This window comes from Danio rerio, chromosome 24 (assembly GCF_049306965.1).
Source record: "Danio rerio strain Tuebingen ecotype United States chromosome 24, GRCz12tu, whole genome shotgun sequence".
Lineage (NCBI taxonomy): Eukaryota > Metazoa > Chordata > Actinopteri > Cypriniformes > Danionidae > Danio > Danio rerio.
The window spans coordinates 17354369-17374216 of NC_133199.1; the positions used below are offsets into that span (position 1 = coordinate 17354369).

The following is a 19848-nucleotide window of genomic DNA, read 5'->3' on the forward strand; positions in this document are numbered from 1 at the left end:
ATTGTTACATCTGCATTTGGGGGGACTCTTCAATACGCGGCAGCTGTCCCAAGGTATACAAAGGCATTTTGGGGAGTTCTCGAGATCTACCTGAGCTCAAACTCCCCTCCCGCCTTGCAACGGGAGGGAGCCCTGGGCTCGAGGATCTCATGAGCTCAGGGCTCTCTCCCAGGACAGCATGCCAAACAAGCTTTTATAATTAATCATCAGCTAAGTGTGAAATCTTGAAGTGAAGTTTATGTATAAACAAATTTTGAGAGGATCACGTGCTTATGATTGCTAGCGGCTGGATCCGCATTATTCAATTCACTACGCTCCATTCAGATGACTCCTAAACTACTATAAATACCCTGGGTTTCATTCCACTGCTGTCTTTGTTTTGAAGAGTCTCCCCTTCCTCCCCTACTCCTCCTTCTTAGACGGGTGACACGGTGGCCCAGTGCGTAGCACTGTCGCCTCACAGCAAGAATGTCTCTGGTTCCTGGCTTTACCAAACTAGCAGACATTTCTTTGTGGAGTTTGCACTTCTCCCCGTGCTTACGTGGGTTTCCCCCAGGTTCCCCGGTTTCCTCCCACCGCCTAAAAACATGCAATTAAGTCAATTGAACAATCCAAATTGGCACCATAGACACGCTTCTAGTATGTAGTTATTTTCAAGAGCAATCACTTGCTACAGTAGGGGAGTTCTTGAGATCTACCTGAGCTCAAACTCCCCTCCCGCCTTGCAACGGGAGGGAGCCCTGGGCTCGAGGATCTCATGAGCTCAGGACTCTCTCCCGGGACAGCATGCCAAACAAGCTTTTATGATTAATTATCAGCTAAGTGTGAACTCTTGAAATGTACATATTAATACTACTGTTTTCTTTCTTTCTTTCTTTTTCTGCATTATCAAAATAATTGCAAAAAAGGGGCCATAGAGTGCACCAATTAATATGATATTATGAAATTAAAATGGAACACATCCAAAAAAAGACTAACTGACAGGAAGACATAGCATTGATTAGATAAGAAAACAGAAGAATATATGAGGTGAAGCAAGACACCCAGAGGCAATTAAAAATAATTCCTTTGTGATCTTTATTATCAAAACCTGGTGGATTTCATTTAGAAAGCTGAAGCTTGCATGTTGCATTTTCCTCCAGATAGTCAGAAACCCTTCCAACTGATAAACGTTGATTGACACAGAGAAAATGTGGTTTTCTGTAGGTTTTAAGTCTGAGAAATAAAGGTAAAGATCCTGAGGGTGCTTTTGAAATAAAAACAGAAATGATGCTGGTATCACTGTATATAATATTTCAGTGCCATGGGGAGTGTACTGTTAAATGTGCACTAAAATTGCCTCTGCATGCCTTAGGATCTTAACTAGTCCATAAGCCTACTATTGGCTAATGAAGAATCAAGTCTCTTCAAATATTTGTCCATGGTCCGAGTGCCATGCTCTTTTGTTACAGATGCATAGTTGAATGACATGCATAGCCTACATTAAACCTTTATTTAAATAACATTTTAGTAATTTCTAAATAAATTTATGTTTTAAAACCTATATGCATAAGGCCATTGCTTGAATTTAGCATACTATGGTAATTTAAGTCACTTAGTCATCATCATATAAAAGATTGGGCCACATATACCACTGCTGTTCATGTAAGCACTGCTTGCTGGCAAAGGAATTTGCATCTCATTCAGCTTGTCTGCTGTTTCCTTCAGACATGCTTGACATAGGCCAATATTTTCACAACACTGGATACGTTGGTGGTTCATTCCACTGTATCGATCCCTAATAAATAAAGGGACTAAGCCAAAGAAAAATGAATGAAGCCCTTCAAATGCCCTAAGCCCTTCAAATGTAGAAATTATACTGTCTAATATGTTTTATAAACCGCTAATGTGTACACAGCATTTTTGAATGATCATGATTAAAATGCAGTATATAGGCAGAGCCTTTGCTTATATGAAGACTTTTATTTAATTTACACATTCCTCTAGTTAGCTTTACATTTTTTTTTATTTTAGTTGTTTTACATTTAAATTTCACAAAGCATTTCACATGCAGCAATAACCCAATAAAATACCGTCTTTATTTAGTTTCAAAAATTAAAAATTCGAATTATGACCTTTATTTATTGAAATTCAAATATATTAAATGCATCGTGAGTTGAGTGAATTGTTACATCCCTACAAGACTATAGCCTCTATTTTGATGATCCATGCGCAAAGTGCAAAGCGCAGGGCGCAAATGCATTAAGGGCGTGTAAGAATCCCCTTTTACATGACGTACTTTGTAAGTGGAAACACTAAGCGTTTCACTAGCAATAAAACAGTTAAACAGAGCATCTACAGCTCAAGTAAGAGAGATAAGCCTCCTCATTATGTACTTTCACTTTTGCTCTCGTGGATAGGGAAACCTTGTAAGCACAGATATCCATTAGCCTATAAATAATTTATTTAGTTTGTTAATCGCAAAAATTTGTTTCAAAACTATTTCTAAATTCAGTTTTAATTTTCAGCAAACTAATAAATGAACAATATTAACGAAGTGTGTTCAAAAAACTAAGTTATATCCGAATACACATGCTGTGCCCCATATCTAAAACCTAACAGGTGGGCAAATCTAAGCTTGTTTTTTAATAAACGAAATATATATACAATATACAAAAGCAAATTGTCATGAATAAACTGAAAAAGCCCCCCGAGATGAAAAAAGCATGAAAGTATGGTTTTTATATTTATGTAGGCTAGAAAATAATATGTTTTGTAATATTTTGATCATTCATGTGTATATATATATATATATATATATATATATATATATATATATATATATATATACACATGAATGATCAAAATATATGTATATCCTTATTATATCCTATATATATCCTTAATATTTTAATTATTTTTCATATGTAAAGATATTGCGTATCGCTCTACATCTTGTGTGTATTAAGCAATGTGCAAGCGAGGCACACAACTAACGCGCTCTGCGCTGGACAAAAGACCGGCTTTGTTCTGGTCTATAGAACAGACTATTATTGTTTTTCAAAATAGCAACGGGCCAGCAATGCGCCTCAACACACCTCTCTTATGGGCGCACAGATGAGTGCAAATGCATTTGCTATTTAATCAGCGTGGGGCAAAACGTAAAAACGACTCTTGCGCCAAGCTGAAACTAGCAAACAACAACCTTGCGCCACGTTGCGCCGGGTGTATGATAGAGCCTTATGTCTCTGTACTATGTATTACTCATGGTAGGTGCACTATTTAGTTAACACTTTTGTGGATTGTATTTCAAGTTTCAAATGAGATATATGTTTATATAGCTTAATAAAACAATAATATTATTCTTCAATTTTGAAAATCTCAACATTCTGTTTCTAATATTTGTTTTATCTTTGCTTTCAAACCAAAGGTCCACAGGGAAGAGCTTTAGAGTAAGAATAGCACCTGTTGCCCTAGAAAATTAAAGTGTATGTTGTTCCTGACGTTAGTAGTGTTTTACACAAAAGCTTTCTCTGTTCAGAAATGCCTTTAGCTCACAAACACTATTTCCTCTGGTAGAAAAAAAGATCTGGTAAGGCAGCTTTACTGAATAATGTGTGTCACAGTGATAAGTTAAGTACTACATGGAAGACTGACAGCCTCTTGGCACTCACCTTCCTTTAACCTCCATCCTGTCTTAAAATGCAACCTAAAACTTGCAGGCATCAGCAGGAGGACGACAGGATGTGGTACATAAGGTTTTTTTAGCCAGAGCTTTGTAATATGCCAACAAACACAAAACAAAGCTATTTAGCTTCTCAGTCAATCAAATTCTCTTGCATTTTGTTTAGTTTATAACAATAGGTACATTCATTTGTATGCTAAAAATGCATGCTTGTGATTTAAAAAAAATAATAATTTTATGGTCATTTATGTGCTTATATGCACTTCAGAGTGTGTTTGGTCCATTATTGGTGACTATGCCAACAATAAACTGGTGAATGAGCTGCCTGTATTTATTATAGTCACTTATTGTAAAATGTTGTCCTTTTTATTAAGTTTTTCTTTTTGGTTTTATCACTTAGATGCCATTTGTCCATGTTGTGTATTTATTTTAGTCCAAGGATAGAGATCCATTTTTTTCAGTTAGTGCTCTTGTTTGGTGTACAAGGTTTAGATGGCAGTGTTTGCACTTATTTAAATGTAAAACACTAACAAAACCCTTGCCACATCTGCCAAGTGTGAACTTCATTGGGACCCCTAATAGTAACTCTGGGAGCGAAAAAGACGTGGCCCCTTAGAATCTTCCTAACTCAGTTTGCTGCATAGTAAAGTTCAAGCTTGGTGAAATTTGCGAATCTGACTTGCGAAATCGCATCACTTGAATTTGAAAATAGTTTTAAAACCATAGAGCAGTCTCTGGCAGAGAATCACTTGCCCACTACTTTTTTAAAGCGCAGAAGCTTCATTGAATATATTGAGGTAAAATAAATGCTCATATTTTAAAGACATGGCAGGGAAATACGTAATTTAATGCAGTGCTTCTTGTACAATCTAAGACCCATATCGGATATCACATTGCCAGTGGAGATCGCTGATTTTTAAAAAAAACAGACGTTAAACACACCGTTTTAGCAATGGCAAACAGTTCAGTGGAAACGCTTAACCCGGGTTACTGGCAAATTAAAAGATGGATTCTTAAATGTCAGTATTGTTTTTACTAAAAAAAAATAAAACATTTTATAAAAATAAAATGAACAATTTTCCAAATTTTTTTTTTACGATTCAGTTAAATATAAGTTGGACATTTATAGGGCCATGTAACATATTTCTGTTTTTTTTTCTCTGTGATCTTTTATACGTACTGGGTAAATATTTTCTAAAATATCAAGCAGGAATTTAACAAAAATAAAATGATAAAAATACAAAGATAAAAAGAGCAGAATTCTGCAAAATTATAAAAAAAAATAAAAAAATTGCTTTTATTTCACTTGATGCTTTGTTTTTTAATGTTTGAATACTGAAATAACAGCCATCAGAAGGGGGCTATATATATAGCAAATTTTGAAATTTGCTGCAAATCTGTATGTGTTTTACATTTGTTAATGTCTGATTAAGTGGCGACACATTAGCTCTGTGGTTAGCATTGTCACGTCAAAGAAAGAAGGTCGCTGGTTCAAGTCCTTGCTGTGTCAGTCAGTTGCATGTCTGTGTGGAGTTTGCATGTTCTCTCTGTGTTTGCGTGCGTTTCCTCGGGTGCTTCAGTTTCCCCCACATTCCACAGACATGGTGAATTTAATTAATTAAATTAGCTATAGTGTATTTGTGTGAATGAGTGTCTAGTACTGGGTTGTAGCCTGAAGTACATCCGCTGTGTAAAATATATGGTGAATAAGTTGGCGGGACTTAATCAAAGAAAAACGAATGAAAATGATTAATTAATATAGTGTATGTTTAAATAATATTCATATGCATCATGTTATCAGAAAAGGTTATGTTAAATTAAGTGAGAGGATGTACTCATATTTTTCCCCATTCGCTCATGAATGCAATGTTTATTAATATTTGTACATGACTGGTAACCCATCTCCCCCGAGCTTTTTAATTACAAACTCAGAGCTGCAGAACTACAACGCAGCTTATATCAGTTCAATGATAGAAATTCACACCTTTTACTAAGTTACTTTTAGGGAGAGAATTGGATGCACATTTCCTCATATATTTTATTGTGCATAAGCTGAAGCAATCGAACTCTGGAGTTGTGGTGTTGCATACAGTAAGCATGATAAGCCCTTATTTACATAATTGCCATTTTGTCATTAGTCATCCCTAAAATAACCATCGGTGAGCTGAATTTTGAGTGATTTGGTCACAAAAATATTAAACTGGTTTTGCGAAGTGTTGCAGCATCTGTTGACAAATAACAAAAAAGATCTCTAATAGGATTAGCGTGTATACATTTACATTCAAATCCCTCTGACAGTGCCTTGTTGAAGTGAAGCTATAGACAAAAAGCTCTGGTTGCTACACAGTGGCAAATCCTAATTCATTAACCACAGGCTACTTTTAAAACCTTTGATGAGTAAATCCTTTGGTTGGTATTTTCATGGATGATAACAATAATAGCATAAATCCGAGAGTATCTTTTCATAAATAAGGTCCAGTGTGAGATATTCAGCTTCTAGCAGAGTTTTTTTTTTTTTTTTTCTGAGGAAATTCCAATTTCGAGAAGCACTATCACCACTCGACAAAAACAATCTGGCCTCTCCTGTGCTTTCCTATCAGGTACTATTGGCTGATAGTGATGAAAAGGATCCGTTTGTTTTTTTCTTTTGCTATCTGTCTAAGGAAATAAATCAAGTCCTGGGTCCACTTTTAAATTTTATACTGCCATTGCCTTGAGACAAAGCTGATTGAGTGTTCATAACTGCTGGAATTTTCCAACAAAAACCAACCTTTTTTATTGCTTTCTTACTGGTTACCTGCCGTGATCTCTCTATGGTTGCAATTCTAGATATGTTCTTAATGTTAAAAAGGTCATATGATACTTTTTTTTTTCTTAACACAACAAAACAACCCTAAAGAAATGGTTTTTCAGAATAATTCTGAAAAATAATACAAAAGCAATAGCATAGCTTAGACCAAAGTCATAATGTTAATAATATAGAGAATGCTTGGAATGCCTTTCAAAACAATATTGTTTCTCTGTATCATTAACATTATGATTGTGGTCTGAGCTATATATATTTTTTTTATTCAGAATATTGCTCATCATTAGTTTAGAATATTGTTTCTCCATACCATTATCTATACTTTACACATAAAGATAACACTTTACACTTTAATGAAAACAAAGAAAAGTGTTCTGTCTAGAACAAAAACATTTTAAACAATAGTTCATGAGTAGTTAAATGTAAAGTCATGACAGAGATACACAAGCAGGTCATAAATTTATGTTGCTTAGGTTTAGTTTAAATTCAAATATTACAATAATTGATACATTATTTAACAAGTATGTCTTAACAAGCAATTAAGGTAGCCGTTAGCAAATCAATGTGACTCATGTTGAAGTCAAAGTTAGTTCTTGATTAGTGCATGTGTTAACTCATCATTAGTTCACAATATTCTCATGTGTGAATAAAGACCAGGTCATGCTGTATTTTTTGGCCCATAGACTTCCATTCATACACAAGCGAATGCAAGAGAGCAAAAACGCAAGCTGGTGCGTCAAGTTTTTTATTTCGCTGGATTCAAAAGTTCAAGCTTGGTGAACTCTGACTGGCAAAATCACATCATGTGTTTACATGATACCAGCAGAAGATCAAAACGGGACCTCACTGTACAGAAATGTGAGATATGGAGCATTTACTTGCTTTTATCATTGTCTAATCATATTGTTTTTTCCCACCTCTTATAGCAGCGTTGTTTTGCAAGTTTTGCAAGAACAAACTCTAGTGTGACCACGTTTTAATAGGTACCTTTATTATTTGTTTGTACATGTTTGTTATTTCATGTATTAATTAACACTTTGGTTTAAGATGTAACCAACACAAACTCATGACCTGTTAATGAAAACAATAGAAAAGTGTTCTGTCTACAACAAATTAACAGTCTAATAATGAGTTCATAAGTAGTTAAGAGTTAATGATAATGTGCCTCTCCAAGTAAAGTCATGACAGAGATACACTTGCAGGTCATGGGTTCATGTTGCTCAGGTTTAGTATAAATAAAAATTTTACAGTAATTGATACATTCATTAACAAGCATGTATCAACAAGTAATTAAGGTAGCCGTTATCAAATCGATGTGACTCATGTTGAAGTTAAAGTTAGTTCTTGAATAGTGCACGCATTAACTCATCATTACTTTATAATTATGTAACATTTACAGGGTTTACATATTAATGTAAAGTAATTGTGAAGTGTTACCATTATCTAGAATAATTTTCCAGCTGATAAACCTTACATTCAAATATAAAGGGCTTGCACACTTAAAGCAGCAGACGATGATGGATATGTGGCATACTGGTTATATCTTTAGATTTATTAAAGAGAATGCAAGCCATGCTCAACTTTGAGAGCTAGTTTCAATAACTTTGTCTTCCTTCTTTTGAAGCTGCTAAGAAAATAAATTCTATTACATTGTATTCCACTACATAAACTAAAATAGCTGTATTCACTGTTAGAATAGATACATTATATTTTTTAGATTCACTGGTTATGTACATTTTTTTAATAATTCTGTAATTTAGTTTATAGTAGTTTCTAAAAAGCGTTTTACTGGAAAACTGCAGCACAATGGAATAAAAACCAATTACATTTACTTAAAGTACACGCAAGGGTAAATGATGAAAATTTTCTCATTAAAAATGTATTTTTAAAAAAATGTTTTTATACAGTTGCATAATTTTATAATTAAATAATAAATTAAATAATTAATAATTATTTTTTTTATTTTAATGTTCCAATTAATTTTTAGTAATTTTCTGCAGGTATAGGTCATTTGGTGTTGGTTCAAAAGGTATAGTCATAAAAAATACTGCATAACAGATCAAAACAGCTGTAAGCTACTGTATAATATGACTGTTGAAGCCTATATAGACAAGAGATTGTGCAAACATGTTAGAAAGCCCCATTTGCATAACTCTAGCATTGAAGCATATAAAGACAATTATAAGTGTGCATATTTTGAACACATATGTAAATGTAGATAATATAATAAACACATCATATGAATAATATGTTTATATAATTATTCAATCATTCATTTTCTTTTCAGCTTACATCTATATTAATCAGGGGTCGCCACATCCCCCACAATGAGCTGCCAACTAATCCAGCGTATGTTTTACGGAGCGTAAGCTCTTCCAGCTGCAAACCAGCACTGGGAAATTATATAAAATAAATAAATTATACTTGAAAGGCAGTACATTTAAATGTGTGTAACAATAAAAAGTGTATAAGTCTTTATAATAATATATTAAGCAAATATATATTAATAATAATATATATAAGCAAATATTATTTTTGAATACATCCAAGTCATAACTTAAAATAGAAGGAATAGTCTATGGAGACAAATAAATCTTTTTAGTGTCGAGCACCTGTGTTATCTAATGCTATTAAATGGAGTATGTTTTAAAATTTATCTGTGTTCAACTGTGCATATATGCTAATGTATGTAAAAACATATACTGTGGGTTTCAGGTTTGAACTATGGCAAAACCAACATCATTAATACATGTACTTTACTTATGCCTGTAAGGTGAGTTATTCATTCATTCATTTCCTTGTCGGCTTAGTCCCTTTATTAATCCGGGGTCGACACAGAGGATTGAACCACTAACTTATCCAGCAAGTTTTTACGCAGTGGATGCCCTTCCAGCTGCAACTCATTTCTGGGAAACATCCACACACACATTCACGCACACACTCATACACTTCAGACATTTTAGCCTACCCAATTCAACTGTACCGCATGTCTTTGGACTGTGGGGAAAACCGGAGCACCTGCAAACTCCACACAGAAACACCAACTGAGCCAAGGTTCAAACCAGCTACCTTCTTGCTGTGAGGCGACAGCACTACCTACTGCGCCACTGCCTCGCCTAAGGTGAGTTACTTTTTTTTTATTATTTTGTCCTATTGCTAAACATTGGGTTACTTACCAGCTGGGGTTTTGTAAAAAAAAAAAAAAAAAAAAAAAAAAACATAACTCGGTTATTGCATTTCAGGCAGACAAAGGATAGAGGTGTTTTTATTGTTGTTGTTTTACTTCAAAGCATGTTAATGTATTCAATTACACTCAATAAACATTAATTATCATCATAGCAGAATGTCTATCGAACCCTAACCCTAACATTCCAATAAACCAGACTTGATGGTTTACAGTTTACAATTTATGTTAAGTTTAGGTTTTCATTTTACTTTGATTTTAGGAATACCATTTGTGTAATGTAAGGGGTAGGGAATAATTTTGGATTTAATTTTTCAGACCGGAATAATATTTAAGGATTGACAAAACATGTTGACACATCAAACTGTGCAAAATCAGTACACGCAGCTTCATATGGGCTTTTTAATTGATAACTTTTGTCATCAATACCTGTTATGAAAAGGTCCTCTTTAGAGAAAGAGCTCTTGAGAAAATTCCCACATTAAATTTCAATGAAGTTTCTTTTTTTTTTTTTTTTTCCTGAGCTTCAACATAATGCTAAATGTATCATTGGAAAGGTTAATACATTGAGTGTCAAAGTTTACTTCTCAGAGTTGCGTTTTAATGGAATGGCCCATGATTAGCTCTGTTAAAGCCGCCGCTACTGACTAAGCGGACTGTTAAAGCAGGGCACACGTTGCCTTTTTAATGTCAACATCAATACACTCTCAGTTCTTAGATAGCCTTTTTGGGTCGCAGATAAACTTTAGAAACATCATATGTGCCTAAATCCCAATCTTGATCATTTTAATGAAAAACTACAAGCTTTTTTAAGTACTTAAACTGTTTTTTGATGATCGAAAAAAGAGGTTATTTCTTATAATAATTGGATTTGTGGCTGCGACTGTCTATGAAAGCATTTGATTTTTTGCTGACTTTCATGTTGTATAAAGATCAGCTGTCTGCTGTGTGCCTCACATTAGCATGCTTAAGAGAGACTGATGTTCTGACAAGACATGGTTTATCACATCAGGGAAATGAATATTAATGCAGAAGCAAATTTACAGTTCACAAATCACTTTACATGCTTGTAACTTTTAAGATGCATACAATTATATATGGCAGCAAGGAAATGCTGATGCTTTTCTTTATTAAAGTTGCAAGTTTTCTTCAGAAAAAGGTGTATATTATATAACCATGTACAGTAAATATTTGTATATACAATTGTTATTGTTATTATTATTATTATTATTATTAGAAGTAGTAGTAGTAGTAGAAGTAGTAGTAGTAGTCAGGGATGGGCAAAAAACATTTAAATGTATTTTAAAATATAATACCAAATACCTCAGTTTTACGTATATCAAAAATAAACCGCAAAATACAGCAGCCACAACAAGAATAAAAAATTAAAATACTGTATTTTGTACTGTATTTTGAAAGGGAGCATGACGTTTATTTACAAACCTTCTATAAATAGGCATATTGGATTAATGGCTTTACCATTAAACTGAGTTTCTCTTTCATTTTAGCAAAAATGTTGTACAAATTTCATACAGAAAGTTGTGTCTTGAAGAAGCTTTTTTTTAACCACTGTAAAAACCATGTAATGCAGATAATGAGCTGGAATTAAGTACTGTATCTCTTCATTGTGTTCCATGCATTGTGTGGTCAGTGAAACTGCAACAATCTCTTAACAGTCTTGTATTTTAAAAGGGTGATATATGAAGAAGTTATTGTATTGGTTTGTTCTATAAATGTAGTTTTTTTTTGTTTTTTTTTGCAATTAAAATATTCTAAACCTAAGGTAAAAACATAATTTTTTGAAAACTTCTAAAATCTCCAGTTTTAATAATAATAATTTCTATAAATCATGATTTTTTGCAATCGTGCTTTTCATATACATCCTGAAGCTGTGTAACAGGAGTCTGGAGTTTTTGACCAGTCTGTATAGAGAGTAAGTATTATTAAATATTTGTCTCTCATACTGCATTTTGCCACTTTGACATCTCTTCATTAACTGTGCACTGCGTCTGCAAATCATCTACTGGCATTTGAAACAGCTAATGAAGTTTTGTAGAAATCCGCACTGTAGGACCTATTTATATGTTGTTTGTCTTATTTTTCTGGCTTCTACATCAGCAATCCATCTAAAACTACTGATATTCGTTATTTTATTCATTCTGCCAAGATTTTTTTCTGTTCTTCTTTAGCTGGAACAGTCCCAGTTTACCCCCTTAAGCCTAGTTCACACTACAGGATTTTAAACATCAGCAGATCGCTGTGCCGTTCACACTACATGACTTGACTTTGTGTTTTTTAATCTCTGTGGTGTTCACACTACGCAACACTCTGAATGATCCACAAAAGGGGGGTCACACATTACATGTTCTGACAACAACTCATTACCCAACAGCTACCAAACCACAGCCAATGAAATTTTGAGGGAGGAGTCGTCAGACAAAGTTGAACACTATTGGCAGCTTGTGTGATGATTACATCACTGACAGCGTTTCAAGCTTTGGAGAAAGCATTTAAAAACATCGTCAAATCAGCTGATTCATCAGCGGATTAATCACTCATCAGCAAGGTTCAAGTGGGTAGATACACAGAGAGTTTTTAATGTTTGTAATTTTATAACTCTTTCAAATAAAACTAACATATCTATAACACCCTGCCGTTTTCTAACTATCAGTGTATTTCTTTCTGACATTGTTATTTTTTTATTACAAAACAGTAAAGAACTGAGCATTTCTGCCTTAAATTACCATATTGGTCAAAATGACTGCATGCATGTCTGATACTTTTCACTGTGACTTTAAATATGTGTGCATTTCCTTGCCTAGCAACTTCCTGCTAACATAAATAAAACTTTCTGATGGCAAAAACATCAATTTACTTCAGATATCTTTCAAAACAGCATATTCTGTGCCGTGAAATAGCTCCTGTTTGAAAGTGAAAATGAAAGCCAAGACCTTTGCATGTTCTAGTATCTTAACTACATATTTATAGGCTGTGTTACCCAAAAAAGATGATATTTTTAGGGTAATGGTGTCATTCAAATATGATGCCAGACATTCAAAGCTTAATTTTAATATCTCAATAATAGCTTTGAATGTAAATATGTTGTGACAATATGGCGTTTTATATGAGAACGGTCAGAATGAGCAGTATGGTAATTCTTAGTTACAGAATTCTAGTTCCACTGTTAATATAGCCTACTCTCATGTCTGTGTTAACGCAGAATGAAGCGAGTGCATTGATACCCATTCTGACCAGAATTCCTGAACACACAGGCATTCAGCTCATGCTGATATGCTCTCTCATTGGCTGCAGCTCGTCACTACATCTGACCACACGTGGGGTTGAGTCGGCCGACTGCTCTGGAATATTTAGCATGATAAATGTTGGATTTCCGTCTGCGAGGTGTCGGCGATGCGTCTGCGAGCCTCGTTGATGCGTTGTTCAGTAGTTCACACATAAAGAGCAGCGAGCGCCGTGCACCTGCAGATTTCTTCCCGATCACAGCCCGATCTGTCGGCGAGCTTGTTAACTTCCAAATCGGGCTCAAATCAGGCTTAAAATCCTCTAGTGTGAACTAGGCATTAGTGAACACCAGTACAAGGTGTTTTATTATTCTTAAAGGGCACCTATGGTGAAAAATCTACTTTTCAAGCTGTTTGGACAGACGTGTGTAAGTATTGTGTATAGACCGTCATATTAGGGTGATATAAACACACACAGTCTTTTTTTTTTATTTAACAACATAAAAATGGTGGACCAATTGGAGCGGTTTTCAGACCAACTGCAACTTTACGTAGGAGAGCGGTCCCCCCGCCCACCAATATTGATTGACAGCCTCGCGTCACGATCATATCCTCAGTTTCTTGTTTCACGTCCACCATTTTCAGCGTGTAAGTCAAAGCGATATCACTAAAGGAACACCCTTGCTCTATTTTTAGATGAAAGGCTCATTAGGCTCAACACAAGATCAATATTCTCCACATTATCGCTCTAATCATTATTGCTTGTACCTTTTGCGCGGCGCAATGGATTTTGGAGTTCTAGGCATGGGTTTCTGTCGGGGTGCTTGCGACGGAGCTTCGAGTCGGCGGCTTGGCAGCCGCGGAGTCGTTGTGTTTGCCCTGGTGGAGGCCTGTGTTTGGAGTTCTGGAATGCGTTCTCGACGATTCGGGACAGTTCATGTTTCTGCCGCGCCACTGAGAGTGTCTAGTGTGCCGTGTTGCGACGCATTCGATGCCTCAAAGTTAATTCAGTGTTTGAGGTTATTAGTCTCGGTGTACAAGTTCGGCACCGAGACAATACAAACTATACAAAGACATAAATGATTTTGTACTCTCTGCTTGGTCTGTGTCCGAATCGTGTACAGCTGAATGCTGATCCTAGCTTTTCTCTCTCTATGTCTGTCAGCCTGTCTGTTGCAAACACAGAGCGTGGAAGCTTTTGGCTCCGCCCCCTTGTTACGTTGGGCAGGAAGCCCAAACTAATTTTCATGTGAAGCAACACGCCCTTAAAACAGCAAACTGTGCCCCCAACATGACACTTTTTAACACATTATAATAAAAACATCTGAACTGTGTGTTGAACTGAACCTAAACTGGCACATTTAGAAGAACCATAATATTAAATCATATTAATAACATAATATTAAATCATAAAAAAGGGGTAAACTATGTGCCCTTTAAGTTCGTCTGAATTTCCACCTGCAGCACTGAAAATGATTATGTGCTTAAGGACTGATATTTTATTCCATCTCATTTCTTAAGCAAAGATGCTGATGCCAAATTGTACACTATACTGCATATTACTGGTCTTAGCATTGTGCAGTATATTTTCAATGATTGCTGACTTTAGTTATTATTTGTCTGTTATTGTATTTGTGTGTTGCATAATTTCCATTCATACTCCAAGCATTGACCACCATCTTAATCAATTTTTTTTGTTCTATTTTTTGTCAGCATGTAGACTTCTTACAAGTTATTGTATAGTATGTTAAATATACAAAAACACAGGACACTGAAATATTTTGATACAAAATATAAACCAAACTTTATCAACTCCATAAAAACAAATTACAAAATACTGTTTTTTTTTATTTGAAATATGTATTTGAAATACATGTATCATAAATACTGCCCATTCCAGGTAGTAGTAGTTTGTAGTAGTAGTCAGCATAAGACTTTGATTTCATAACTGTTAGGAACAATATTTTAATCAAATAAAATGTATCCTGAAAACTACTTACTATGAGCCTTTTTCCTCTAAAATGTTTAGATGGTGGACATATTTGGAAAATGATTTCACGTTCCATTAACAGCAACTTCCACCAACTGAAATTAAATAAATATTACTCTTTTTTTCACTTAAAATGTAAGAAAGGCAATTATTTATTCCACAAATAACCATTTTCCCGTGTAAATCAAACTGTTAACACAATAGCTTAATCTAGCTAAAAAGGGCTTGCATGATAAATCCACATTTAGCTAGCGTCAAGATTATTGATGAATGAAGTTAACATTTTTAAAGCCAGATAAACGGTGTGCTTTTTCCTGAAAGAGGTTGGCTGTATAAACCCTGGAATGAATTTATAGTGTCTGCATGCTTCGCTACTTCTCTCCAATTGTCCGCAGGCTGCAGATGCTCCTCGCCAATCCAGCATTGCAGGTGCAGTTAATGCTGGAGATGCTGATACTTCTGGCTTGATGTCCATCTTTTTTCCCTCCTTGTTTGGTTTCCTCACGCAGTGCTTTTTTTCTGCTTACCCCTTAGCTTTTTTTCCTCTGTGCTGCCGTGTGAGGTGTTGTATTCACCGGATCCCGCAGTCTGACCGGCTTTGCGGTGCTTCTTCGAGAGCATCATCTATTCTTCAACATTAGTGGATTTATGACGAACAGTTCCGTGTGCTGCCGCATCATGTTGACATAACTCTGCCGAAGAACTGAAAATAATGAATGGCAAGAGAGAAGAGATGATATGAATAAACTCTTTGATGTGGAGAGAAGCGGGAAAAGGGGTTTCTACTGAATATATTGGCGAGGAAGCGCGGGAATGAGGCACGTTTCTTGTCGCTGTGAGTTTTCTTGTTGAAGTTGTCTATGCTCATCAATGGAAAAACGAATTGAAACGAATATTCGGATAAGTGCTTATTAGAGATGGAAGGGAGCTTTTTCAACCTTTTCCCTTTATTAATCTTTTCGTGGTGACTCTGGAAAGGTGGAGCGATCAGGAAAAGCTAATGACGGACCTATTAATCCATCACCAAAAGCACCAGAGGGCTTTGGAAACGTTTGGATGGAAGCGTTTGCATCTTTTTTTCTGGTTTTATACGAAACTCATGCATACTGTAGTTGTGGATCTCTGCTGGAATCTCCGTCGTCATTGATTAATTTATAGTGAAGGGAATCCAGGGCTCTGTTGGCACATTTGCTGTGATTTTTCGTTTTCTGTATTGCAAAGATCCATCTTTTCTTCTGAAAGTATTCCGATCTAAATGGAATTAGTTGAGAAAGCCATTTGTGAAAGGAATAGACATGGTACATGGGAACAGGTTCCTTCACGGTAAGTCCTACCACTTAACTTCACTCTCTCCGTTTCATTTTACGCATGAGGTCTGAATTCTCAAGCGTCGACTCTCTTTTTTTTCTTACCTTGGGAACTTTGTGTGTGATTGTAAACTGGCAGAAATCTATTTTGATTATGCCTCCCCTCTGCGAAAATCTTAAACATGTCAATAGCTGGTCTATGTTTGTTTATTTATTTATTTAGGATGTTGGAAGTGACCAGTGACCAGTTTAAACCAACTGCACCCAAATGAGCCAAATAGCAATACTACTGCTATAAAACTTGCATAGTATGGAAGCTGTTTTCTTACTGGTCTAAAATGCTTATTAACTAGTAGAATTTTAGTAGTTGCTTATTTAACATTAGGTAAATAAATACATTTAAATGAATGAAAGTTAAAAGTGGTATTTTTCAGGTTTTGTTTTGTTGCATGCTGGGAAATGTAGTTTGAACTGGTAACTAGCTGGTCTTAAATACACATCAGCTCCTCCGAACTCTGGTGCACATGCAATTAATTTGGACCAGCACTACTCACTGGCCAAACGCTAAAACCTGTTAAGGCAGCTTTTTACATTATATTAGTTTGTTGCTGGCCTAAGATGGTCATTATTATTCTAAGCTTATTACTAGTTTCATTTAGGTGGCATTTTTGCTGCAGCAACAAACCAGCTTCAAATAACCTTAGGAAGATAGCCAAAGTGTATTATTTTAGCTAGTCAACAAGTCAGTGACCAACATCTAGCACCCATATTGTAAAACCGCTACCAGCTGAATATGAGTTAAGAAATAATTTTTTTTTTTTTTTTTTTTTTTTTTTTGGTTATGTTTTGTTACCCTGCTGAATATTAGCTATTGCAAATTTGGTTATTGGCTTGTTCAAATTGGTGATTTGATAATCCACATTCTGGTATAAGCTACAGTACCTTTGGCTAGCAACTCATCAATTACAAGTTGATCACGTCATTTTTTAATTATAATTAGAAGTTTGATGATATATATTTCTATTCTAAGGTAGTGCAGCATCTTCAAATAACAACAAACAAGCTAACAGCTAATTATGCCAGGTTGTTAACATGGATAGCATCTAGTCATTGACCAGATTGGACCAGCTAAAAAAAAGAAAAACAGTTAATAATAAGGCTGTTGGTTCCAAAACATCTAGTACATCCATAGCAAACAAACCAGTCTCTTACCATTATTTACAATATTCAAGATTCAAGTACAAAAAATAAATAAATAAGTTTTGTGATTTAGTGCAACAAGATAACATGTAAGCACAGTATTGTTCCAGCCAGCTACATGTTAATGAGTCCACATGATTTTATGCTGTTTTGATCTTAAATCTTTTGTCTCAGTTGTTGCAGGTCTTCTCATGCTTGGGTTGTCTGGGGCAACAAAGAAGGAAGCAGGTAATGATGTTTTGTCACAGAATACCCGCCCACTCTCCATCTCCATGTTTCCTGGCAATCTCTGACATTTGACTGCTCTCTCTCAGTGAAAAACAATTCAGGAGTACAGCCTGCAGGGCAGTGTGGAACCTGGGTGAAAGAACCGGAGGGAGGCCTCTTCACCTCACCCAATTACCCAAACAAATATCCCCCAGAGCGAGAATGCATCTACATCATTGAAGGTACAAAAGAGAACAACCCAAAAACAAAACCTTGTTTGAATAGTAAATGCAGCACAAAAACAAATCTGTCACATGGCCCTTGGACGGTGGGGGTTGTTTTGAACTGTTCAGTAGCGCAGCGGTACTCACAGTAAAAGATGCTGGAGCACTCAGTTGATTTTTAATCCAATGCAGCACTATTATGATGCTAACAAACACTAGTGAGTTCTCTTTTGCATTTATAACAGAGGCATCTATTAACAATCTCTTAATATCTGAACGCCGATTTGATTTTTGGAATTAGATTTTATATCGGAACTAGAATTAGGAACTGTCTCTCAGTCACATCTGTTAGCATTATGCATTGTGCCAAGTAACTGAAAATCAAATTGAAAGAAGCTAGTAATTCCTTAGAAGCAGTAATTTCCTTAAAATTGAATGGTTTATTTATCACATTTATAATAAGATTACAAAAATTATGATTTTTATTTTACAAAACATTGTCATTTCACTAATCATTCCTTACAGAAAAGTCCAGCCTGATGTCATAAGGAAACGTAACTTTTTTTAGTTTTGTCATTGTTGTAGCTAAATCATATGAATTTTTACAAGTTTAGCTGTAAAGAAAAATCAGTTTTAAAAAGGAGGCATGGCACCCAACCTAAACCCAAGGAGAATAAGCAAATCGCAACTTTATTGTACAAATGAGATTGTACAAATTCATTCAAATTAGCCACTAAATCAAAAAGTAACAAATTCCCATGAGATCATATTGGAAAAGTCACATTAATTTCTCATGTGATCACGCTTTTTCACATACTACACACGACCAAATTTCGACAACATGTATAACACATAGATAACATGGAATCACATCGGATTCATACAAAAAAAAAAAAAAAACACACACATTTCCATTGGTATTTCACAATGTTTATCTGTTTTACATGTGACTTCATGTGATTGCGTTTGCAAATTCACACGTGAAACTCTTGTGACATTTCTGTAATGGCCTCATTCCACTGAGTGATACAGTACGGTACGGTACGAGCCGGTATGTGTCACCTTTATCAGGCTTGCTTTTACACTGCTAAAAGGGTACCAATGGTACTGTTTTGGTAAGGGTGGTGTGCGACAGAAAGATTCAGTCATTTTCATTCTCGCTCGAGAAAATGTCAAAGTAAAGCTGGACAGGTTGTTCACATATCATACGAGAAGCACTTCTCACAAAAGAGATGCTTTGTACACATAAATACTTGTGTATAAATGTTCATTACTAACCTTTTAATGGACATGATTTGATTATAACTGCAGATCAATGATGAGTGCGAAATAGTCTACTGTAACGTCTGCGATTACATAAAATAAATAAATGCACCATATATGAACACATACAGCCCCTTACAGTCTTTGATATGTTACCATTACAGACAAACTACACACCGCATACATTTAGTTCTTATTTGGGTTCAAAAACAACACACAACATAGTCAGTGCAAACCTCTCATCTGCATTTTCAATCTTCAGCACCACATGTAACCTCTGTTAGAGAGTAATTCCGTTATTCTGAGTTCATTATAGTCCAAGAGGTGATGATAATAGTTAAACATAGCAGGTAGTTTTAGGGCTTTAGGTTGCTGAAAGAATCATTTGCTCCTTTGTTTTTTCAAGCTTCACAGGGCAGATTCTGCTCTTCTTTTTAGCTTCGTGGCTGTTCATGAAGACAATGACAAGGTTTGATTGAGCTTGGGTCGACCATGGCTTTGTAATGATTCAGCTGTGTATTTAAAACATGGCAGTTTCTTTGTTATCATTCTGGCTTGTTGCACGAGCGAGTGTCGTATTTCTGTAAACAAATAGCGTTCAGTTGCGTGTCTAGCTCCGCCTTTAAGTACCCTTTTATTGTGCTAGGTACCCTTTGCAAAGGGTACCCAAAAAGTGGTTTGGTAGGGTTCGCTTATAGGTATGTTTTGACAGTGGAAACAGCCATAATAACATACCTAACCGAACCGTACTGTGCCATACC

At 35.4% G+C, this 19848-nt stretch overlaps 1 protein-coding gene across 3 annotated transcripts in view; it reads left to right on the forward strand.

Moving 5' to 3' along the window:
- The first annotated feature begins 15247 nt into the window (after window positions 1-15247).
- The window catches only part of neto1l (neuropilin (NRP) and tolloid (TLL)-like 1, like), a 239150-nt gene continuing 234549 nt past the window's right edge, over window positions 15248-19848 (forward strand). For all 3 annotated transcript variants that reach the window (XM_005162662.6, XM_021470299.3, XM_021470298.3), the window contains exons 1-3: window positions 15248-16209; window positions 17568-17621; window positions 17708-17842. In XM_005162662.6, the coding sequence (XP_005162719.1) occupies window positions 16182-16209; window positions 17568-17621; window positions 17708-17842 (217 nt within the window). In that variant the 5' untranslated portion in view covers window positions 15248-16181. The remainder of the gene's footprint in view (window positions 16210-17567; window positions 17622-17707; window positions 17843-19848) is intronic.